Consider the following 26259-nt stretch of genomic DNA (forward strand, 5'->3'; position numbering starts at 1 on the left):
CACATTTGTTTTAGAATGAAGGAAATTAAAATGGTTGACAAGTGAAGTAGTTTCCCAATGGAGACACATTAGGTGCACTGAATGCAGTAGATTAGTACTCAAAGGTTCCAACTAACCATTTCTCTTCACAGATGCTGAGTGACTTGAGCATCCCTCAAGATATCAGGATTGGTAGATTTTGTGTTTCTCTCCATCAGAGATAGGAATCAATGAACTTAAAATGATACAATTTCTCAGCAAGTTTACAGTTCAAGTAGCTGAAACCACAACGACTACACGAGAGTTTACAGATGCTGGAATCTGAAGCAAAACAATCTGCTGGAGAAACTCAGCAGGTCAGGCAGCAACAGTGGGAGAAAAAATTGTTAATCTTTTGGGCTGGAACTTTTGATCAGGAATAGCATTTCCACACTGAGAGCCAAATGCTGATTAGAAAACTCAAGGGCGAAATGAAGAGTGCAACTTAGGACATGGCGGCAGAATTTTGGATGATCTCAAATTTAAGAATAGAACAGTACGAATTAGAACAGTCCAGTCAAGCACTAACAAACGAACTGCTTAACAGTTTCAACTGCAAATTATTGGAGCTGAACATGTAATTGGGAGCGTAGATGGTATTACTGCGGGCGACGTGGCACAAAACTCATCTTGTGGATCAAATATGTCACTAGACTGCAAGCTGTTTTGTTCAACCTCAGGACAATACAAAATTTAAACCCCCATTCACACAATGTTTGCGTGAAAGGCCTCACCTTCACGCAAATCCAGATAGAATGTAAAAAGGAAATAACCTCTACACATCCAAAACACATCTCTGATCGTTTAGTTTTATATTAGTGTAATTTCTGTGGGGTGAGGTACAGATGGAAAAAATTTATAATGGACCAATCTATACTTGGCAATGATAGATGCCAACATAATTCCGACATAGATCTGACCAGAGTTGTTCGTCAATTGTTGTGTCTAAGTCTGACTCCCATCTCACACTGGATTTATGAAAACTTGGCTTTGAGCCCTCACTCATCAATAAAAAATATATTCTAGAAATAAATGTATACATTTCCTTCATGGAATAGATTCTCCTTTTCAGCGAGTCCCACTGGAGTTATTTCAGGGTCCAGATTGGCCCTAAGAAAGGATCATAACTGAAGGTAACAAAAAAGGTCTTATTGTGGATGTCCCATTTCTCCTCAGCTGTTCAAATGACACGAAAAGCCCTTTTTCATAATAATCTTCCAGACGTTGTATCCCCTTATGATACCAGGTTTCCAAAATTTTTCTGTTCAAAGACATGGATATATTCAATTTCATTCTGTCTTAAGGTGTCCTTGGTGACAATCCTCTTTTCAGTCCAGAGCATCCGTAGATCTCACACCCAGGAGGGGGTATAGTCCCTCTCAAAAAATGAAGAGATGAATCTCATTTGGGCCAGCAAATACTTTTTGAAACTAGGTAAATGGATGCCTCCTAACCTAGAATCCCATGTTAATTTTTCCATGGATATTCGAGGTATTTTACAGTTCCAAATAAATTGCCATATTATTAAGGGTTTTCAAAAAGGTTTGAAGTCGTGGAATGGGCAAGGACTGGAAAAGGCAGAAGAACCTGTTATCATGCTGTAGGTTAACCGCTAAAAATTAAAACTATAATCAACCATCATACACTTTCTATCATTAGTATCTTTTGGATTAACTGTCATGAGACTTGCCTGAATTACAGGTAGGAAATAAAATGTGGGTTCAGGACCTGATGTATTTGGACTTCATAAGTTTAGTTTTAGCCATGATTAGAAGTATTGACAGCTTAGGGAAAAGTAGACATTTAAATTTAGTAACAGTGAGAGAAAAATACGTCACATTGAACTACAGAAAATGCTTGCAACATCTGAGAAAAGTAAAACCAGTCAAATGCTGTGCTAAGCTACCATGCTTCCAACAGTTTGCTCTTCATTGACTACAGCTCAGTTTTCAACACCATCATACCCTCAGTGCGGATCAACAAGCTCCAAAACCAGGGTCTCTGCACTCTCCTCTGCAACTGAATCCTTCAATTCCTCATTGGAAGACCAATTAGCACGGATCAGAAACAACGTCTCCTCCTCACTGACAATAAGTACAGGAGCACCTCAAGGGTGCATGCTTAGCCCACTGCACACATTCGCTTTACACCCATGATTGCGGCCTAGGCACAATTCAAATGCCATCTAAAAATTTTCCAATGATGCTATGGTCATCAGCACAACCACAGACAGTAATGGGGAAGTTTACAGGAAGGAGACAGATTAACTAGTTGAGTGGTGGGACAACAACATTGCAGTCAACATGAACAAACCAGGCTGATTTTGGACTTCAGGAAAGGGAAATCAGGAGAACACGAACCAGTCCTCATTGAGGAGTCAGCAGTGAAAAGGGTTAAGAATTTCAAGTTTCTGGGTGTGAACATCTCAGAAGATCTATCCTGGGGCTTTCATGAATATCCAACGATGAAGAAGGTTCACCCTCAGCCATACTTCGTTAGGAGTTTAAGGAGATTTGCTATGTCATCAAAGACTCTTGCAAATTTCTACACGTGTACTATGGCAAGTATTCTGACTGGTTGCAATCATGGGTATGGAGGTGTCAATGAACAGGACAAGAAAAAATAGTGTTGTGAACTCAGCCAGTACCATCAGTCTCCACTCCATCGAGGACATCTAAAAGAGGAGGTGTCTTTAGAAAGTAGTCCTTATCCTCAAGGACCCTCACCACCCAGGCCATGCCCTCTTCACCCTGTTACCACAGGGAAGGAGGTACAGGAACCTGAAGACAAACACCCAGCAGCACATTAATAAAGACACCAACTCACTTTCTCTGATTTTTGTGCTCATTTTTAAAAAATAATGCTGCACAAAATAAATTTCATGATATATTCATGACAATCAATTCTGAAATCTTGTTTTTATTTCAGATTTACAGCAGCTGCTTTTAAAATAAATTGTGCGCCATGAATGGATGAGATCTTTGATGAAGTAATAAAGGGATGATGAGAACTGCCTGCTACACACAGTCTTTCAAAGGATTGTTAAAAGTTCAATAAAAGCAAGAACCACAGAATAAAAAAAAGACAGAGCAAAACAGGGCAGGAAATAAGCTTGTGACTGATGCCATGTTGAACCAGACTAATTACAGAAAAGTCAAAGAAGAAATAAAAAGAAAGTAGCTTGAGAAAAGACCAGGAACAAAACGAATCCAAAAATAGTCAAGTTTATGAGCAGGTAAAGATGGCAAGAGATGGGACCAATGAGGAACCAAAAAAGCCTATTTCTGGAGGCCGAGGGCTTAGCTGAGGGAGTAAATGAGTACTTTGCTGCACTCCTTTCCTAGGAAAAGGATAGTCCTGGACTTAGTAACACTACAATATACTTGGGATTTTAGAAAAAAGGTCACATTTCTATTATTCACATAATACTACATTTAGAATGTAACATACATGAAATTCATTGCTACGCTGAAAATGGACAAATGTACAAGCTTAAAGATCATTGGGGCTCTCTTCCTACCATGAAGGACATTTACAACACTTGATGCAGGCGAAAGGTAATAAACATTGTGAAGGACTCCAGACGCCCCTCAAAATGTTCTCACTTCTGCCATCTGGTAGGTGGTACTTCAGCACTTGGGTCCTTCAGTCCAGATTGGTCAAGAGCTTTTTCCTCAAGCAACCGGAAAATTCACTTTTCTGGCATCAACCAATCTCCATAGGTGCTGGATCACAGGGATTTTACTGTCGTGAGATCAAAAGGTTGGTACTAAGATCAGGGTACATGGAACAATACAGCAGAGCCTTCAACTAATCATGCCTGTGCCAACCATGATGCTAATTTAAACATTCTCTCTATTTATCCTTTGTTCACATGCCTGTCTGAATGCACCTTCAACGGCATCATCACTCTGCTACAAGCACTTCCACTAGCAGCGTGCGCCAAGCATCCAACACCGTCCCCTCTCACAGTACATCAGGATTTCCACCCTGGGAACATCAGCAACAATCAGACTGAATGGCAGACTGGAGGGGCCAGGTGGTCTACCCTGCAGCCAGCCTCTTGTATACTTGTAAGAGAATCTGAGTGAGAGAGTAATATAGAGATATATATATCTCTTCACCTCTCTCTCTACATACATATATATCTATCCAACACACACATCTATATAGATAGATATACATACACACCTATATATATATATAGATGGAGAGAGATATAGAGCATATAGAAAAATGAGACCACTACCACTGGCAGCAGAATCAAGAACCAGTGGACATAGAAAAAAAATCCAAAGCAAATGGATGCTAAACCTTTCTTATTATCAGTGATTGTCAGAGGGTGCAAATACTTAAGAATTGAGAAGAGGCAGGTTCAATTGCATCTTAAAAAGGACTGGAAAAGTATTCAAAAGGAAAGAATACACAGGCCGATGAGAAGAGGGCAGACAGTGAGACCATGTGGATTGCTCTTGTATAGAGCTAGCATGGGATGAATGGTCTCTCCTATACTGCAGCAACATGAATGGAAAATAAATTACTATCCTTTCATTGTCCCGAGATACAAATCCTGAAACTTCCTAGCCAAGAATATAATGGAGTATCTCTCCAGGACATAGTGGTGAGCCTTTAAAAGCAATTAGGGAATGGGCTTGAATTCTCACATCACAGAAATGAACAGCGCTCAGTCAAAATATGATCATTCTGTTTGAAAACAGACCACCCCATTGCTTTCTATTAAAAAAGTTTGTTCTGTACTTTTTAAATGAGCACAAAAATCAGAGAAAGTGAGTTGGTGTCTTTCTTAATGTCCTTGTGCTACTCTTAAAGTAGAAAGATGACTCTACTTTAGCCTCTATTGAGGTCTATGTGGGATAATTCTGCCTGCATCCTTTTTGTAACCAGATTTTAGACCAGTGGTTTTCAACCTTTTTCTTTCCACTCACATACCACTAAGTATTCTCAATGCCATAGGTGCTCTGTGATTTAGTAAGGGATTGCTTAAGCTGCTACATGGGTGGAAAGAAAATGGTTGAAAACCACTGTTTTAATCATACATAATGGACTTGTTATGTGCACAGTTTCAGAACTCCAAGGAAATGGGCCAATGACAATTTTTTCAAGTCAAATATTTCAGTAACACTTGGGTCTAGAGCAGTGATTCTCAACCTTCCTGCTCACAAACCACCTTAAGCAATCCCTTACTAATCTCAGATCCCCTTTAGCATAAAGATTATTTGAAGTGGTATGTGAATGGAAAAAGGTTGAGAAGCCCTGTTTTAGACTAACCCTTTCCATTTTAATTAGTCACATGATGGCATATGGAGCCAGATATAAAATATCTCCACAATAATCTACTGATGGTAACAATTAAACAAGAAATGGAAGCACAGGACCAGACCTAAATGCACACTCCATCATTTAATACAATCACAACTACTTGCCCCAGGCCCTCAATTTCCCTTCTGTGGCAGTTCCTCAAAGCCTTCATTTCTCCAACCTTTCAAAAATGTACATATTTTCATAATCTGGCCTCCACAACCCTGAGATTATTCCAGAGATTCACTGCCAGAAGAAATTCTGATCCATCAAGATCAGACTCATCTATGCAAGATGCTGCTTCAAAAATCAACCAACATCATGTCGACACGGCATGTACATTAAGAACTTGTCTTTTCATTTTAAGTTGTGGAGTTCTATGAATGGATGCTCTCCAGTCTTCATTTTTATTTGAAGATTTCCCTCACCTTGATGCCAGGATTGTGGAACAGAGACCTCAATCCTACCTATAAAGGAGTGATCTATCTCCTTCATAATTGTTAAAATTCCCCTCTCAACTCTCTGGACTCTTGCAGCCTGGCTGTCCTTTTTGTCAATTTATCCACATCAACCCTGCTCTGCCCTGAGTTACCAACCAAAACATGAATATACTCAACTTTCACTTGTGTGGACAGCATCTCTAACTTAGATTCCAATACAATACTCAAAAGCTGGGAATTCAAATAGTGAGGTTTTTTAAAAAAAATCCAATTTGTCTGTCCAGAAGCAGCTTATGGATAACAAAATAGGCATTTCCTCTTGTAGAGGATTTCACAGATCTTATCTAAAGAATAAAAGTTAAACATTTCCCATAATAATTTAGTGCACTAAACATTTGAATTATTGTGATTTTTGATGATGCAAAAAATTTACTATGCGACATCACAGAATTCAATCCCCACTATGTTTTCTTAAATGATGGCACTGTGTTACATGAATGTTTAAAAAAGATTTATAATGTTTGACGAGCCTATGAAAATTAAAATAAAATATTCAATAAAAATGGTGGCATTGTGGTTCGATTAATGGGCTAGTAATCCGGAGGCCCAAATTTAAATTCTATTACTAATTACTGAGAATGACAAAATCAACCCGACTGTCTAAAACCCATCTAGCTCACTACTATCCTTCAGGGGTGAATTCTGCTACCTTTACCCATAACTTCAGACCCACTTAGTGTTTGACTCTTAAATGTTCTCAAATGGCCAGTAAGATATTCAATTCAGGGGAAATTATTAACAGGCAATAATGAGACTCAAATCACCAAATAAAATAACTAAAAAATTGAAAGCAATGAATGTCAAACTGCAACCACTATGTTTGCAAGAGCAGAAAGTATTGATTGGGCCAAATCAATCTAGAATTTTTAAAATGCCCACAAATTCAGGAGGAAAGAATAAAGAAAATTGCACCATCTTTTAATAAAGCAGGACTAAAATACAAGTCTATGATGCAAAGTAGTAACATTATTCTAACAAAACACAGATCACTAAGTAACACTGATTTCTAAGGACAAGAAAAATTCTAGAGGGTTGTCAACTTAGTCTTCGCTCCATCAAGGACATCTACAAGAGGCAATGTCTTAAGAAAGCAGCCTTTATCCTAAAGGACCCTCATCCCCCCCAGGCCATGCCCCCTTCAATGCTACTATTGGGGAACAGATACAACAGCCTGAAGACAAACACTCAGCAGCACAAGGACAGCTTCTTTCCCTCTGCCATCGGATTCCTGAATGAATAATGACCCACAGTCACTGCCTTGCTTTGACTTTCACTATATCTTTATTTTGTAAGGCATTTTATATCAATGCTTGCACGATGATGCTGCAGCAAAACAATGCAATGCGTGACATGTTCTGATGCCTAGATTTTTATTTCAAAGTTCTACTGCCTATAGTGTTCTAATTTTCAACCATTGATTCATTTCATCTGTTATTTATGCATCTTAATATTTGCCCATAAATGTAAATGCACTTCGGATGCACCTTGACATCAAGTGCCTTTCAAAGTCGATGATTTACAGTGATTTACAGTGTTACTACACAAAATGTAGCTCAGCTTTCTCTTCTTGAAAAAAATACTACCATAGATGTTTTCAAATAAAAATATGTATTTGCAGATTTTAAAGTGTTTTTCTCCCCCCCCCCCCAAAAAAGTCTATGAATAAAGTTACATATTCATCAGAAATAATACTTACATCTTTGGCCATGTTGATCGTTCTTTTATTGCTGAATTTTGAATACTTCTGTTGCCAAAGCTATAACAAGCACAATTCCACATACAGCACCTAAACATATTGATAGAATTAAATAGACTTTAAAGTTCTTGTACACACATGTTGCTAAATGGATCAGAAAGGCACTTATGTTTTTATTAAATTCAACATTTCATAGATTAAACTCATTTGTCATAAAGTTAAAGTGCACCCCCCCCCCCAATTGCGTGCTCTCTACCCCCCCCCCCCAACGTTTATACTGTTCATATTATTAAGCACTTATTATAGTTTTTGGAAAGCTTAAAGTTGTCAGCTTCTACCAACAAAAACTTATTAAGGAAATTATTGAAACAGTTTACTGGGGCCTAGTCCTGCAGAAACTTTGGGTAAGCTACAAAACGTAATCAACCGATCTGAAGTTCCCATTAGTCTATATCCTGTACTTAATCTTCCGGTTGTGAAAGAAATAACATTGATCAAAAGAACGAGAATGCATCATGACAAAGTAGTTAAGACCTGGCTTCGACAGAGCACTCAGCAATAAGGCCTGTCAGGCCTCATGGCCTACCTACCAATGGCATGAATATGAAATACAAATACGGTCACATCATTAAACCCACGGCTCATTGCTGCTGAAGGTGAAGGGATTTCGCACACATCCATCGCGTTCTCCTCGATTAAGGAACAAAAAGCCTCAAATCTTACCCTTTTACTTTGCAAGCACACTCGAGCTCTTTTGAAAGCTTCTATCTTTAATCTAACAATTGCATTAACTCATTTGATATTTTTCTTCTAAGCTGCACGATTCCAAAGTTCGGAGGGTTCTTCCAAAACTTTTAGAAAATAACCGGCAACTGCTTGCTTTCCCTTCCCCAGAGCCCTTCTCCCACCTCAACCAACCGCTCGCCAATGCCGTTCAGGCCTCCTGTAACCTTCTACTTGGGGGAGGCATTTAAAACCCAATCCCAACATGATCTGGAGCCCTTCCGCCCGTGTCCGGGGTGCACCTCCCCGCCACCTCCTTCTATGTGCAGCCTAGGCCTGAAGCCAGGGGCTCTCCTACTGGAAACAAGCCGGTGCAAGTAGATAGAGCAGCCGATGGGATCCAGAGCCGCCTGAAATCCTGGAGCAGCCTTCATGAGACTCAATTCTGGATCCGGACCCGGACACCCGCACCCACCCCCCCCCCCCCCCAACCCCAATCAAGGCCAGAAAACCCCACCAAACGGCCCCAGTCCTGATCTGGCCCAGGTCAAAGTCGATGGGAACTTGGGCTGGATGGAGGCGAGAAGAGCAGCGCGAACCACGAGCTGAAGCGGTGATACCTTCTCATACAGATCGCTGTCGGCTCCACGGGCGGCGGACGGGGACGGGGACGGGGGGAAACAACCAAGAAATAAATGAAAACCGATGGGAATGAGACGAGGAGGAGAGTGGAGAGGCCGGGCCGGGCCGGGCCGGGCCGGGCCGGTGGGGGGAGAGTGAACTCAGCCGCCGTGTCTCCACACACTCATGAGGGGAGTGAGTCCAACACCAACTCGGCCCGATCACTCGCTCATGATGGTGGGGCGGGGGCAGCCTGCTCGTCAGTGGCTCTGGGGAAGGCGCTGGGGGGGGTCCGCTCGCCCTGCGATTGCGACTTGTGGCCGTGGGCATGAACCGGCTGGGCCGCCCGCCTCGTCCCCCCGCCCCGCCGCCCGTTGCCGCTCGGCTCCCGGCCGCAACAGCGCACCGCTCCAAATGAAGCCGCTCGCCCCAGCTCGCGACTGTTTTCATCCTCAACCGATCTTGGCGGCGTCCGACTCGCGCCTCTTTCCCATTGGCGGCCCGCTTCGCCCCGTCCCCGCAGCTCTCCCATAGGCTCTGCGCTCTCGGCTCCCTCCACCTCATTCGCTGCCATCAACTGCTCGTCATTCCACTGTCCCCAATCACCACCAAGGTTATAAGAGTCCGCCGGCAGCGGTCGGGGACGGCGAGATCCATTGGCTGAGGTTCGCAGAATAGGTGGTTTCTATTGGCTGCTCGAGAAGATGGTTGGAGCTTTTCCATTGGCGGACCTGGGATGAACCGCCTCTGATTTGAAAGCAGTGCGGACGTCACCAAGGTGCGCTGGTCTGGGCGAAACTCGGAAGAAAGTTACCGGTAGGTGAGCCCGAAGAAGGGCCTCGACTGAGGGCTTCAGGTACTTTCATCGGGTGCAGTCGTTGATGGGCGGCCCGAGCGGCTCCCAGCAGCGGGTCGACGGGACAGGGGGTTAGGAATTGAAGCGGTGCTGGAAAGGGCGAAGGGAAGGCCAAAGGCCTAGGACCGAACAACGTCAACGATGGCGCTGCCTCTGGTCGTGGTTACATTCTCTTCCCCGAGTAAATGTGACGACGCCTACATTTATCTGCGAAGATTTGCTCTGCTCACTGGACCATCTCTGGCCGGGACACGCCATCTATTTATCGCACAGCCTTTTGAGAGGATTGGTTCAATGACTTGGTACGTTTATCGAGACCAGGACATTGAAATGGGCGTTCCGAGTGAGAGTGAAGCTGGGGAAGGCAGTTCTTGGGAACCAGCAAATCACAGGGGTCAAATCATGTCTAAAATCGGTCCTGATGCTAGCACTTCTCCTCATCACATTGGTTCTCCATGGACTAAGTCCATTGGTGCTTTCAAGCAAATCCATGGATACGTGTCGGTCAGGGGAACTCGGCTCAGATGGGTGAGGCCTTGGTCACATCTGGGGCAAGTTGAAGCAATTTCAACTCCTGTTATTGCAGTTCTAGCCAAAGATGATGGGAAATATTGTCTGAACAGGCTTGATCAGGTCTAGGAGGTTAATGGTGAGTTAACATGCATCAGATAAATTGATGCACGTGTTAAATGTTATTTCTACAGTATTTTTTTAAAAATTGCTTCAAGGTGTATAGGGTATGTATGGAGTACACAGTATGCCAGGACTTCTCCTTTATTAGATTTTGTGAAACCATCTTTTACTAGGTGGTCCCCACTGACTTTGTCTTTGGTTGGTTGTATTAATGCTATTAAAGATGATAACATTACCTGAATTTTTATACCTATTTCAAGCTGTCCCAATTTTTATTCTGAAGTCTTATTTTGATAATGGTGTTTCTAAGATTTCATCTTGTATTTAGAATGGTAAGGGGGCCAGATTGAGTAAGCTGTACTTTCAGAAACCTAAGAAGGATGGTGGTATGGCTGTACCAAATTTGAGGTTTTACTATTGGGCAGTTAATATTTTCTATATGATTTTTTACTTTGATAAATTTGATTGTCCACATTGCATAGATTTAGAATTTAAATCATTCCAGAATTATTCCTTAGCTATTTTAGGACCAGCATTACCTTTTAGTCTCGTGGTTCTCAACCTTTTCCTTTCCACTTGCATACTGCTTTAAGTATTCACTATGCCATAGGTTCTCTGTGATTAGTAAGGGATTGCTTAAAGCGGAAAGAAAAAGTTTAAAAACCACTGTTTTAATTGTACCTCATTGACTTGTTATGTGCACGGTTTCATAACTCCAAAGGAAATGGGCCAATGACAATTTTTCTCAAGCAGAATATTTCAGTAACAATCAGGTCTTAAGCACATACTTCTGTCATAGGGATTACTTAAAGTGGTATGTGAGTGGAAAGAAAAAGGTTGAGAACGACTGTTTGAGACTATCAGTAATTATATTTCCAATCCAGTTATTAAATATTTATGTATTTGGTTTAAATTTTGGATTTTTTTTGGACTAAAATATTTTGCCTTTGCTAATATATTTTTTTTTACATGCCATCTACTCTTGACTGAACCTTCCTTATTTGGAAGATTAAAGGAGTTATCTCTTTTGTAGGTTTATTCGCTGATGTCCTTTGAACAACTTTCTATCAAATATAATTTACCATACATTTTTTAGATGTCTACGGGTTAGAAATTTCCCAAATATGGTAATGTATAATTATCTAACATTACAACAACCAGATTTACTTGAAACTTCATTCCAGTTAACTCCCTTTCAGAAGGATTTAATTGGTACTATTTATAAACATGGAAATTTGAGCTTCAACTAACATTATCACCTGAAACATGGGGAAGAATTACTAGACTAGTTAATACTACTTCACTTTGTGCATGTCATTCTTTGATACAGTTTAAAATGGTTCATCGAGCTTGTAGGTCTAAAGATAAACTAGCTCAGATCTTTCCTAATACGAGCTCTACTTGTGATAGATGCAATACTGCTATGGCTTCATTGACTTGTATGTTTTGGTCATGTCCTGTGTTAGAAAAATTTTAGAAAGATTTTTAAAACTATTAATGATACTGGTTATTTAATTGCAACATAACCCCATAACTGCTCTTTTGGAATTGCAGATGTAGCTTGTTTTGCATATCAAGTTGTAGTTTTTTTTTCTACACTATTAGCTAGAAGAGCCATTTTACTTCAACAGAAAGACTCTAATTCTCCTACATTATTTCAATGGCTTTCTCATTCTCTTAAATCTAGAAAAAAAAACATCATAAGTTGTACTTTATATACAATTACTAAATTTGAAGAAACATGGAAGCCATTTATTGATTATTTACATGGGATATAACTGGTATTCCATGAATTAACTCTTCCTTTTCAGACATAATATAATTCTTGCTGTTTTTGTTATCTGTAGGTGTGGACAAGAGCTATGGTTTAAACTAGTCAACATCCTTGGGTTAAGCTGCTCAGTTGTTTTTTTAGTAGATTAGTTGTTTTTTTTTACATAATAAATATTTCTTCATCTTCATTAGGAGAATTATTTCTAATATGTCACATTTTCACTCTTTGGAATTTATATTTGATACTTTCACCATGTAGACTTGGACATCCCATTTTAATTGTTATTTCTATTCTCCTTAATCTGTGGGATGAAATAGTAAATAACCATATGGTTGCAGTGAAAGGTGTCTTCCATAATAAAATTAAACATTCCTCATTCCTCCCTTGATGAAACCCTTACCTGCATCTTCCCCATTCATACATTTGCACTATAATTGTGGCTCCCTTCAGGCAGCAGCACAAGGATCGTTCCCTTGACCCTCACTTTTTACCCTCCAGCCTCTAGCAACCACACTGATCCCACTATCAGCCACAACTTCTCCTCACCCCTTTCTGCTTTTGTAGGGACCACTCTCTATGGCTCCCTGGTTTACTTGTCCTTCCCCAGCCATCATTTGAATTTGCAGTCACGGCTTTATGCTTGCCTCCATCAGGGTGTAAGTGGATCTTTTGGGCAAGGCCAAGTTTCAAAGTATCTCCACTAACTGCATCTGCTGTATTCCTTGCTTTTGATGTGGCCTACTCTGTCGGTGGGACTAAACATGGATTGTAAGATTGTTTTTTTCAAGCATCTGTGCACTGTCCTCACATGGTGGATAGAATTCCAGTTGCCAGCCATTTTAACTCTTGTTCCCATTCCCACACAGGTCTCTGTCCTTGGCACCATCTGTTGCCAGGATGAGACCAACCACAAACTTGAAAAATGTATCATTTTGCCAATGATATAAAAATTGCATTTTCAAATTTCAGCGAACCCCACCCTGATCCAGTTCCATTCTCCATTGAACTCTTTCTGTTTACCTAGCCCATTTCAGTACTTTTGAGTCACTCCCCTGCCTGCATCCCTACTACACCTCTATCTTCATCTGTCCAGTATCTTATTATCTCAGCCATTCCCTAGTCCTTCCCTCTTTTTGTGCTTGCTATCTCACCTTAGTCTTGATCTGAATTGTTGACTATCTACTTTTCTCTATGGTCGCTGTCTGGTTACTTCCAGCTTTCTCATTATTTGCTTAATATTTCAGCATCTGCAGTTTCTTGTGGCTCTTGTGTGCATAAATTTTTTATTATAGAATGACTTCCAAAACAAAACTGCTGCAGAGTTGTTTTTTTTAAAAAAAAATGAATGATGCTGAAACTTGGCCTCATCTGAAAAATCCATTTATAACCCTGGATGGAGCTAAGCAATAGAGCTGCGGCTGCAAATTCAAATGATGGCTGGGGAAAGACCAGCAAACCAGGGAGCCACAGAGAGTGGTCCCTACAAAAGCAGAAAGGGGTGAGGAGTTCAAATAAATATTAAGCAAACTCATGGGATTAAACTATAAAAGGGTTATTCGTGGCTGGATGATTTGGACCCCAGAATCCTGAAAGAAGTGGTAATTGATTGCAATTTTAAAAAAATATTTAGATTCTGGAAAAAGTACCAGAGGATTTGAAAGCTGCAAGTGTGAGACTTTCATTCCTTTTTGTTTAAATAAAAAGATGGAAAAATGTGACTAAAAGTTAAGAAAGTAACAGCAACTTATTTGGAAAATAACAATCTAATTGAGCTGAGTCAGCATGCTTTTGGATCTGGCAAGAGTTTTTTTTGAGGAAATCTGGATGAATGGAACTAGTACACTTCCACCAGACATTTAACAGGATGCCTTATAAAATATTAAATCGCAAAATAAGAACCCATGGTATTGTAGGTATGCTTACCACAAAACTGGTTAACAGCAGGAAACAGTGAGTAGGGATCAGGGGATCGATTCGGATGTCCAGTTTTCAGTACTCTCAGCTCAACTTTTATAATGTATATTAATTTAGATAAAGGGAGCAAATGTACAGTATTGTGGACACAAAAATGGGAAAGATGGAAAGGTTTTCAGAAAGTTAAGGTTAGATTGAGTGAGTGGACAAAAATTTGGCAAATAAGGAACATTAAGACATTCATTTTGAAAGGAAGAACAATAGATTATTTAAAAGGAGATTGGAGCACAAAGGAATTTGAGTCTGCATGAAACAGAATTTGTACTAGATTTGGCAGATAATGTGGAAAGCTTATTGAATGTTGGCAAAAGTGATAGAGATGAAGTGGTGATATTCTTACTTCAACTATACAAGGTACTAGTGTGGTCACTCTGAGCAATGTTGGTCCCCATCTTTTTAAAAAAAAAACTTTATAGGAAACAATTCAGAGAAAGTTCCTCGGGACAATCCTGTCTATAAAGGCCCTGTTTATTTGGAATTTCAATGATTGGAGAAAATCTTGTTGAAACATCTAAGATTCTTAGGTTTTAAAAAAAAAAAATTGGAGAAGCTCAGCAGGTCATTACATCGGTTCTGCATCTTTCCCTTTGCTACATAAGGGGACACTGTTTGACCTGCTGAGTTTCTCCAGCCTTGTTTTTTTAACTTCAAGCACTGTGTTTACAGAATTTTGTGATTTACTTAAGAATCTTGGCATATCTGCTGAGAGGATGTTTCTTATGGATGAATCCAAGAGAAGAGAGTATCCTTGCTGAATAAGTGTAGGATGGGGGCTACCATTTAAGACTTGAGTTCTTGTGCATTCTTCTGATCTGTAAGGAAATGAGAGGTCATGGAAAAATGTTAGGGGAGTGGATTTGATGAATGTTAGATCAACAAAGATCCCACTGAACAGTTTATATATTAAAAAAAAACTCATTGGGTGAAATTATTTAATTCTGTTCCTACTTGTGTTTCCTATGGCTAAATCCAGTTTGGGAGTGTTCTGGTGCACTGGCTGGTTTAATTTATAATTGCTATTCTATCTGCACCCAAGGAAGGAGACTTCATACTTGGCCTTTATCTCAGCCAAGATAAATAATCAGGTCACTGAGGTTTGATTAGATGTGTTGTAGCTAAAGCCAACAAAAAGGCCAAATGATATCTCTACCTTGGTATAGACAAAAGAGGTGTACCAGATCCATTACAGATTGAGAGTTTTAGTTTGGCCAAAAGCATCTGTGCTTTCTATTCAGACTTCTGTATCCTCAAATAAAAGCTCCAAGTCTGAAACTCAGGCAAAAGTTATTACAGTGCGAGATTGATTTATTTTTTGACCTGTTACATCCAGCAGCTTATTTATTGAAGCCTCTCTTTTGTAGCTGTAGCAATACTTCTCCACCTGCCCTTCTCAGAAGAAATTACTTTTCATGGACATGTTGTACAATGAAGCAATTTTAAAAAAAATGATCACACCTTAAAAGGACAGGAGGGAGAACATGGGGAGAGAAGAATGAATCAGAAAAGATGATTAGAAAGAAAACCTAATTGTTGACCAAGCTTCAGGAAGGCAAAGAAAATGGAGGATGTTAGCAAAAATAAAAAAGGAAAATAGGACTTTGGCTTTTGGGCAAATCTTTGTTGTGTGTAACTCTTGTGTATGTGACCTGGTTACTGTTTTTAATATGCATATATGAAACATTGGTTAACATTTCAAGCACATTGATTGGATTTCCATCAATCTTGTAAGCACAAGAGAATACAAATGAAAATGTTAAACAAACCTGCACCTATTGGAATTTTAAAAAAATACTTGAAATACTTAGCTAGTTAAACTGACCCTGTTTCTCATCCCACGGATCTGGCTCGTGAGCCAGATGGGCCTGTAGCCATGTTGTATCTTTAAATAATAAATTAGTCCTTTTAATTCCTTTAAGCCTCATTATTTTGTTCAATGTGATTATTCTTGAATATAAACTATCAAATCTAAGGTTCGATATCCTATACCGAAATCTTCAACTTTGGCTATCCTTAATAGATAATAGCCCAACTCTATTTGAATCTGTTAAATGACCCAATTTTTTTTCTGGAAATGTTTCATGTCCACAATACTAGGCATTAAATGAAATGTATTAAAGGATTCCGAATATTGTACTATTGTGTCAAATTCTTCAAATGAGAAAAAGCATGTTCTAATATTTGTTTCATTGAGACTTCCATGTCTTATCTGTGGGAAAACAAGTTTAGGACATTCAGATACTTCAACTAACTATGCATGTAATGATTCTCCAAACCTATTCAGTATTTTTTTTAATCCTTTAAAAAAAGCCAATGTAAAAGAACCTTTTGAGGTTTAGTGGTGATCTCCTAAAAGAAAGGATTCTTCAGGAAAGCTGCTTCTCTCTCGATTCAGCTAGGTGGAGTCTCTTCTACTTTTGTCCACCCAGTTGTATCTCGAAAATTGACTGTAATGGATTCTCATACTGTTCTAACTTCTTGATTTTGGTTTCCCTCGAGTTCTATTCTTAACTCCCTCTTTTATCTTGACTACCTCCTGTTGCTCAGTATCATTTGAAAAACCATTTGGTTCCATCTGATGAAATTGAAATCTTCTGCCAATTTTTAATCCCTTGAGCTCTCTAAATTGCTGTATTCCATGCATGTCATGTAAGAGTGAGCAAGCATAAATTTCCTTAAATAAGAATTAAGCAGTCCCTGCCCCATGCTCCCACTGACCTCTCTTCCTTCTCAGCACTTGCCTTTCTGTACCTGATCAACTTAGCTGAAACAGCATTGAACTTATTGGAAACTTTTCACTCTAAGAAAAGTTTCTGACCACATGTTAGCACCTTAAGATTCCCCATTTACACCCTTTTGGTGCAGAATCCTTCAATGCTCTTATTACTGCTAGATCTGATTGCTGTCTCCTGGCTGACTTGCTGTCCTTTTTAAAATCTGAAATCAATCATAATTCTTGTAACTTTTTAAATTTTATCCAAAGTCCACTTAGGTTATCTTCCAGTGTTTGCAAACCTGCTTTGGATCACCCCAAAACATCAGCACAAGTATTAAAGTCCTTAGGCACTTTTTAAATCCTTTGTGTCCTTGCCACTCCCTATTTATTGACAGAACTAAACAATCAATCTACTAAAGTGATGGATGGTCTCGTTGAAGCTGCTATCAAGTGAACTTCACCAATAACCTGCTCACTGGTAGTCACTTCAGTGAGAATCAAATGGAGAAGTTTGTACTTACTGGAATCATACCAAGCACAAAGGAAGTGCTGGATAGATTTACTGAAATTCTATCAATATGACCCATGCAGAAGTTCCTTGGGACATGTCATGCATTCTATTTTGTTGTTTTATCAATGAGATTTGCTCCATTTTGAGGCAGAGTGGGGAGTGTTCACATGGTGTATTGCACAAAGGTCCAATTCATTTTGCTACTATAGATAAAAAGCAGTCTGCATGCATGTAGCAAGGCTGTGACAACACTTGGTAGTTGACAGCACTCGGCTGGTATATGGCAAAAATAATCTATCTTGTGCAAGTTGGGCAATGATGATCCCCAACAAGAAACCTTAACCATGTCCTTTTACCATTCAACAGTACTTCTACTGTCAATTTCTCACACAATATCATGGGTGTTCACTGTTGACAAGTGACTTGCCCTGATAGTCCCTTGAAATGTATGGCTACAAGAATTGGTTAGAGGGCAGGTATCCTTTGAATGACTGTTTCTGACTCCCTAAAACAGTTCCTCCACTTTGATGGCACAATCCAAAGGAAGGAATTCTCTAGTTCAGTTCTAACAATTTTGTCTTCCAGGACAAAGGAGCATACTTGATTGACGTGAAAAGGACAAGAACTTACAGCATCATGTACAGCATCAACCTAGTTTGGAAATGGTGATGATTAAACATTAATCAGTATGTTCCTTTGCCAAGTATTGGGAAAAGGTCTTTCATACTTTATCAATAATTACTAATGTTAACAGACATCTAGCACAGACCCATTGTTGCCTTGTTTAGGATGGTTGAACAGAGGGTAGTGAAATTGTCTTCATTTCAATGTCCTGTACAATTATTAGCCATTGCCTCTTATTGCAAGATGAGTTATTTTGATCAGATGGAAAGAGGCTGTCCTGTCCACTCATAATCAATGGTTACATGATATGATGTCATATTTAATGGGGGCGGGGGGAGAAATAAGATGTTCCATGAATGACTCGAATTTAAACTTTCCCAATCTTTGGAGTTCTTTTTTTAAAAATTATTTTCATAGGTTCTAACCAGAATCTTAATCTGGTTCCTTGTGATTGTGTTTTTAATTTCCACTGGCAATTTTTTTTCTATATTGCCATGCAACTTCGGAATGGTTTGGGGTTTGGATTAGTTAATTATATTGGTTTTTTTCTCTTTTCCTTTTTTCAATTTACCAAGGAATAATACTGTTGCAAAAATATTTTTTCGACTCTTGTCTTCTCTCACAGTTTGTATTAGTTTTATGCATCGTTCCTTTGTATGTACTATTACATAAAATTCAATAAAAATATTGATAAAGTTTTTCTTTGTCCTGGAAGATAAAATTGTTCAAACTGAATTCGACGAGAGAATTCTTTCTTTTGGATTCTGCCATGAAAATGAAGGAACTGTTTTAGGGAGTCAGGAATAGTCACCAAAGGATACCTACCTGGTTTCTGATGAATTCTTGTAGCCACAAGATTTAAATGGACTATCAAGACAAGTCTCCAGTCAATGATTAACATGCATGATATTGTGGTGGGGGGGGGGGGGGGGGGTGGAAGAATGACAATAGAAGTACTGATGAATGGTAAGAGAATATGGTTAAGATTTCTTGTTGGGGATCATCACTGTCCAACTTGTGTGAGATGGATTCCTTTTGTCACTTACCAGCCTATATATGGATGAATGTAATCATCTGCCTAATCACAGGTTAGGTGCTAGTGTTGAAGAAAGAAGAGCTAAAGCTCAAGGTAGTTGAAATGGCTGTTTATTTGAAATGAAATGCTAATTGATTCTGGAATGTTGTAATATGACTAATAATAAAATAATAACTTCACAGGCAGTGAGACTGCTGAATGATTGAACTGCTCATACAATCCCTCCAAGAATCTACTATTAGTTAATAATTATTTTTATATATATATATATTGCATATAAATTGCTTGTAAATGTGTGCTATGTCTTTGTATTTATGCTTTTACTCCAAGGAGTGAAGAATTGCCATTTTATCCAGTTGTACTTTACAATTGTATGAAAATACTAAATTTGAACCGGATCTAATCAGATGAGCTTTTCCTCGAGCTAGAATGAGCCTTATTCACACATCACATGTCCTTTCATTCTTCCATGTCTCCACCCTGTATCATAGGCCCTCTTTTTTGTTTCAGCTGTTGACCCTCATTCTTTGGAATTCAAAACCTATTTAACATCTAAAGTTTCCTGCTTTGATGAAAGATCATTGATCTGAATTGTCATCTGTCTTCTTAGATACTTCCTGATTTTTTGTATTTCCTTTTTGCTGTTTCAGATGCTAGGATCTGCAGCATTTGGAAATAAAACAGTTTCTTCATCATGTCTGGGTTTTAAATAGTCAAGCTAGATAACCATGTAGTTTTCACCAAAGTGACTAGTAAATTGAGAAAGGTGCCTCATTTTCACCTTCAGAAAATAATTTTGAGTTGGGCAACAAGTTCCCCTTGTTAGTTACACATGCATCTCTTGAATTTTTTTAAAATGCACTTTCAAATCCATTTTAATTGTTTCATTGCTATATATTTAGCCACCCAGGACCAAAACTTGGGAACCTTTTCTAAATCTACTCATCTGTTCTTTCTGTCAAACTCCTTTACCTCCCTCAAGACTTGTACCTCCCAGAACAAGCTTTTGGCCATCTGTTCTTGTATCATTGAAATTAAACACAACTGATTTTTTTCCCTTATAAATAGTCCTTTTATAAACTATTAATAATTCATTTTACATCTCATTGTCACAATTTGCTTAATAATGCTCCTGCATGTCACGTTTGGATGTTTAATTACATGATGGAAGCTGATGTAACACTGAAATTTGGATTATCAAGTGTTACAATTTTGCATTACGCTCTCCCTGAATCTTTAGTGATTGCCCCTCTTTAATGACAGTAATTTAAGTGATTGTTTAGTTATTACATTGTCCTATCCTTTTGGGGCAATGCAACATAATATGTCTTTATATGGACTCTCTTAAATGTCTAATCTTATGACCCATCACGCAATCGTTCAACAGGGTCTTTGTTTAAAAAAAAAACATTCATTTTTGCTTCTTTCATATTCAGTATCTATCAGTAATTACGATTTATTTGTTTTTCCAAATTACTAAGTCAAAAGTCATACATGTGTAATAATATCTTCATTCAATTCATTACCTGTGCACACACAACCTCTTCCATGTGGATTTATGACATAAGATTTATTGCCATAAATATACTTACAATGTGCCAAACAACTGCCAAAATGTTTGGCCTGGAAGTCAGCCTGAAGAAAACTGAGGTCCTCCATTAGCCAGCTCCCCACCATGACTACCAGCCCCCCCACATCTCCATCGGGCACACAAATCTCAAACGGTCAACCAGTTTACCTATCTTGGCTGCACCATTTCATCAGATGCAAGGATCGACAACGAGATAGACAACAGACTCGCCAAGGCAAATAGCGCCTTTGGAAGACTACACAAAAGAGTCTGGAAAAACAACCAACTGAAAAACCTCACAAAGATAAGCATATACAGAGTCGTTGTCATACCCACACTCCTGTTCGGCTCCGAATCATGGGTCCTCTACCGGCATCACCTGCGGCTCCTAGAACGCTTCCACCAGCGTTGTCTCCGCTCCATCCTCAACATTCATTGGAGCGCTTTCATCCCTAACGTCGAAGTACTCGAGATGGCAGAGGTCGACAGCATCGAGTCCACGCTGCTGAAGATCCAGCTGCGCTGGGTGGGTCACGTCTCCAGAATGGAGGACCATCGCCTTCCCAAGATCGTGTTATAGGGCGAGCTCTCCACTGGCCACCGTGACAGAGGTGCACCAAAGAAAAGGTACAAGGACTGCCTAAAGAAATCTCTTGGTGCCTGCCACATTGACCACCGCCAGTGGGCTGATATCGCCTCAAACCGTGCATCTTGGCGCCTCACAGTTTGGCGGGCAGCAACCTCCTTTGAAGAAGACCGCAGAGCCCACCTCACTGACAAAAGGTAAAGGAGGAAAAACCCAACACCCAACCCCAACCAACCAATTTTCCCCTGCAACCGCTGCAACCATGTCTGCCTGTCCCGCATCGGACTTGTCAGCCACAAACGAGCCTGCAGCTGACGTGGACATTTACCCCCTCCATAAATCTTTGTCCACAAAGCCAAGCCAAAGAAGATAGAAGTACTGAAATTCTTACTTGCTGCACCCAAGCAGATGCGTAGGAGATGTCAACAATGATGTGAATTAAATCACCACAATGCACAGTGAGAGGGAAAAATACAATAAATATAAAAGGATAGATAAATATTCACTATCAGTTCAAAGAAAAAAATATTGTATCTTTTGGTGGTCTTGGAGTAGATTATGATTAAGAGTACTATGAGGAGGTTCACAGCTTAATAACTGTTGTAAAATATTTTTGAACCAAGAAGAACTGCCTGAATGTAGCAGCAAGAAGAGATTGTGACTGGGGTGATGGGGATCCTCCTGCCTTTTTGAGGCAGCTCTTCATAAATGTCTTCCATGGACAGGGCATTGGTGTCTATGATGGACTTGGCGAGGTTTGCCATTTTTTGCACCTTTGCTTCCTGGTGTTGTAGGGGAAAAATAGAGAGGGTGATAACCTCTAAAGTAGATTGCGCTAAATAAATCTGAAATCTAATGTGGTAATGGGGAACTGAAGGCAGGCCCAGGAATAGACCCAAGGAATACAGCAGTGACACACACACAAGTTTCAGGAACATCATTATGTTCATTCATCCATTATCTTCCTCTAAATCTCACTAGATAAATTTTCTGCATTGTTTTTAAAAATCTTCAGGCTAAAAATTCTTTAAAATAATAAAAAAAATTGTGTTAAATTGCACCATCTTTTGTGTCTATTCTCCCTCCTAGCAATAGTTATCATGTTCTGTGTGTCATTCAAGGTGTTGTGTAAGATGGTCTTTCACAGATTCACAACAGTTCTTGGCTATTGCAAATGTTGAGAGTGCAGAAGGAAAACATGAGAAAAAGTTGGGTGGATGAAAGTGTTGGGGTTGGAACAAGTTATGGATTTGCATTTGCAGTGCATTTGGGAATGATTGGGGCAGGTTGGAGACATGATCTGGTATGTTATATGTGAGAAGTGAAAATGGGGTAGCAGTGGCCATTGTAATGAACAGAAAACATTTCTTAAAGTAGTATTTATCTAAAGAAGATCAGTCTGGAATTCATCAGCCATAGACGCAAAAAGAATTTTCCCCTTTTAGTGATACAAAGTAGGCTGTTCATTCCTGCTTCAATGTGAATTGTCTGTAGCCGCTTTCAAGTGGAATAACTGAGAGAATGCGGCTCCGGAGCCGGCTGCAAGTGTGTGCGAAGTGACATTCAGGTGGCAGCGCTGAAGGTGCTGTTCTGGCACCAAAAAGGCCTGCAGTGAGGATAGTCATGGAGCAAATGCTTGCTCCTGTTGACTGTGGGACCACTCATCCCACCTTCCACTGCGGCCACAGGAAGAGCCACACTTTTTCCCATACCTCCTCCCTCACTACCATTCATGGCCCCAAACAGTCCTGCCAAGTGAAGCAACACTTTACTTATGAATCTGGGAGTCATCTATAGCATCCAGTGCTCTCATTGTGGCCTCTATATTGGAGAGACTGCTCACAGACTGGGAGATTGCTTTGCTGAGTACCTTATCTCTGGCTACATTGATTGATATTTCCCAGTAGCCAACCATTTCAGTTCTGTGCCCCTCTCCTGATCTGACATATCTGCCCATGGCCTCGTGCACTGCCATACCAAGGCTTCCTTTAAATTGGAGGAGCAAACCTCGTATTCTGTTTGAGAACTCTCCAACTGAATGGCATTAACGTCGACCTCTGGTTTCTGCTAGTCTACTCCATGTTCTCCCTCCCTTCCCTATCTCTTTCTCTTCCTTCCTCCAGCTCTCCACCCCCTTTGCTCTCGATTCACAGAGCCATCCCCCTTTTTGGTTACTGTTGCGCCATCCCTCCCTTCACCTATTCAGTCCTGTCTGTGGGACTGATCTTCCGCTTGACCCTCCTCCCACTGTTTGGGCGCCTGCCTACATTTTGCTCATACCTTGAAGGGCTCAAATTCAAAACATTAGTTATGTATCTATCTCTGCCATATAAAGTACACTATTTGACCTGTTGAATTTCTCCAGCTTTGTGTTTTTACTTCAATCACGGTGTCTATGGACTTTTGGGACAGGTGCTAAATGGAAGAAAGCTGTGCAGGATGCCTATATTTGCAGGCCCTCAATTAACTTTTGTACTGAACTCTAGTGTTTCAAAACCTATTGCAACATGTGGGTTCTCTGCAGTGGAATTGACTGAATATTCCAAGTCATGATGCGCCTTTTAACCAATTACATGGGAAACCTGTTTCTGAAATAGGCATCTGAACCAGGAAGTGTGAGCTAAATATTTAATGATGTACAGAAAGTGAAACAAAGGATTAAAATGGCTGAAAAGGTTTTTTTTAAAAATCATTGTTAATCCTAGCCTATATGCTTCTAATCTTTAATATTGTAATGGCTTTTAAATAATTTTTTCTTCCAGATTTTGCAGAGCACTGAATTCCAGTAATTCTACCTGTTTTTTTTCTCTTGCTTTTCAATTTTTGAAGAAAGCTGGTGCCTATTCGAATAAAATTGTGGTGACAGATACTTGTAGTGACTGTTGTTTGGCCAAAGCAGTCAGCTTTTCATGCAATGAGTTTCTCGAGTAATTATAATCACTCATTTGGAATCTACATTAGAAAACAAACAATTTGGTACAACTGGGTTATGCTGCACAAGACTTCTCCCAATCCATTTTCACTTGATCAGCAAATCCTTCATTCTTATTGGCAATGAGTTTACATTTATTTAATCAAACTTCTCCCCATCCGTTTATTTGCCTGATTGTAGTTTTACATAAATTCTGAAATGTTTACCACCATTTTACTTGGACAGATTAGAAATAAAGTATATAAAAAAAAAATACAAGTATTGAAATAAATCCTACTTATCTCATCTAGTTTCTATTTAAATATCTTAATGCCATTGATAAAACTTCTCTTATTTGCCTTACAGGGTTGATGTTTGAATTATAAATTGTGAACAGAATAACGTCCAGTGAAGATGCACCTGATGAAACAGTTGTATTTAATTTTTTCACTATCAAAATCCTCTGGAAAATGTTGTGAAATGGTGCTAGAATAACAGTATGAGTTTCAACGTGGACAAGACAAAGATGATTGTTAACTTCAGGAGGACCAAGAACATCCACCCTCTACTACACATCAACAACTCTGTAGTGGAGAGAACCAAGTTCCCTGGAGTTCACTTAACTAGTAGTGACTTGTTGTGGATGTGCAGCATCTCCTCACTTATCAGGAAGGTGCACGGGGACTGCACTTCCTGAGAAGACTGAAGTGAGCAAGGCTACCAGCCACCATTATGTCAACCTTTTATAGGAGCTCTATAAAGAGTTTCCTGCCGGCTGTATCATTATGTGGTACGGTTACTGCAGAAAAATAGATTGGAGGCCAATCCACAGGATTATAAGAGTGGAAGAGGAGATCACTGGAGTCTCTCTCTTCCACCTCCCCCATCAATGTGATCTACTGGCATTATTGCCTGAAGAGGGTGTGCAAAATCATTGAGGTCCCCCTTCCACCCTTCACACAGCATCTTTCAGCTGCTCCTGTTAGGGAAGAGATACAGGAGGATCAGAGCCAGCACCACCAGGCTGCGGAACAGCTTCTTCCCACAGACAGTGAGAATGGTGAACAACCAAAAGAACTTTACTCACTAACCATCTGAGACTCTTGTATTCATGAAACAATGTTTATTTATATATTTGTACTTGTCCTGCATATGTGTTGCTTGTCTGTATGTGTGTTGTCTGTTTTTAAAATTTAGACATGTAGTATGGTAACAGACCATTTTGGCCCATAAGTCCGTGCTGCCATATTTACCCAATTAACCCCTGGTACGTTTCAAATAGTGGGAGGAAACTGGAGCCCCCAGGGAAAACCCACGTAGACGGGGGGAGAAGGTACAAACTCCTTACAGACAACGTGGGATTTGAACCCCAGTCTGATCTGTGGTGCTATGAAGGCGTTGTGCTAACAGCTACGCCAACTGTGCTACCCTTGTGTGTCTGCACGTTTTTCACTGTGGACCAGAGAGTGCTAGTTCATCGGGTTGTACTTCTACAATCAGATGACAATAAACTTGACTCTAAATTTCTAATTTCTTCAGAGTCTTTGTTATCACACAAAGACGTCAACAGCCTTGCACTTATGATATTGATAAGTGTTATAGTGGACATGGTCTGAGCAGATATATAGATAATCAATAGCTCAATTAATTGTATCCAAGAGAACAGTCATGGAGCATAATTTGTTTAAAGGCTTCTGAAGATTACAAAAGCAAAAATTAACACATTAGCTTGAACGTTGATTAGAGACAAGTTGCTTTTCTACAGGGAAACAAAGTCAGACATTGAAAAATATGCAGTGAAAAGACATTTCTTTAAATCTAGTCCAACACAATAGGTTTTTCTTTCATGTCTGCACCCAGAATGATTTACAAAATGTTTAGTTTGAAGAAGCTACATAATTTATTGGTTGAGGACTTTCATCTATTGCTTGGAATAAAGAGTAAACTTGGAATGTTTATATTTTGCCTAATTCTTTCTACTTTAAGTTAAAGAGAAAAGGATCTTGATCATGGTGAAGTCAAAATTGAACAGGCCTACGTGCTGGACAATGTGGAGATTAATGAAGTAGAAGTTTTGGATTTTCTTAAAAACATCTAGATTGATAAGTTCTTGGGGCCAGATGTGATACACCTCAGGCTGCTGTGGGAATTGAGAGAAGAGATAGCTGGGGCAGTAGCTATGATCTTTGAATCC

General features: G+C 39.7%; 1 protein-coding gene and 2 long non-coding RNA genes across 9 annotated transcripts in view; 2 read left to right on the forward strand and 1 right to left on the reverse strand.

Moving 5' to 3' along the window:
* Nucleotides 1–9379, reverse strand: part of tfdp1a (transcription factor Dp-1, a) — a 56832-nt gene extending 47453 nt beyond the window's left edge. For 2 of the 4 annotated variants that reach the window (XM_069892692.1, XM_069892689.1), the window contains exons 1-2: nucleotides 8877–9277; nucleotides 7534–7623 (exon numbers count right to left, since the gene is read on the reverse strand). Coding sequence is in view for 3 of the 4 variants with exons in the window: in XM_069892689.1 (XP_069748790.1) it covers nucleotides 7534–7545 (12 nt within the window). In the remaining variant the exon portion in view is untranslated. The other 2 variants (XM_069892690.1, XM_069892691.1) reach the window with 2 other exon arrangements.
* A 261-nt stretch (nucleotides 9380–9640) lies between these two features.
* On the forward strand, nucleotides 9641–26021 carry LOC138740283 (uncharacterized). 4 transcript variants are annotated; one of them, XR_011342785.1, is made up of 3 exons: nucleotides 9641–10035; nucleotides 17924–18024; nucleotides 24432–26021. It is a non-coding gene; the product is annotated as an uncharacterized lncRNA (long non-coding RNA). The 4 variants fall into 4 exon arrangements; XR_011342784.1 differs by having other exon boundaries at nucleotides 17924–18003; XR_011342787.1 differs by lacking the exon at nucleotides 17924–18024.
* On the forward strand, nucleotides 10043–16020 carry LOC138740285 (uncharacterized). Its single transcript, XR_011342789.1, has 2 exons — nucleotides 10043–10382; nucleotides 15476–16020. It is a non-coding gene; the product is annotated as an uncharacterized lncRNA (long non-coding RNA).
* Nucleotides 26022–26259: the final 238 nt, after the last annotated feature.

This window comes from Narcine bancroftii, chromosome 8 (genome assembly GCF_036971445.1).
Source record: "Narcine bancroftii isolate sNarBan1 chromosome 8, sNarBan1.hap1, whole genome shotgun sequence".
Classification (NCBI taxonomy): domain Eukaryota; kingdom Metazoa; phylum Chordata; class Chondrichthyes; order Torpediniformes; family Narcinidae; genus Narcine; species Narcine bancroftii.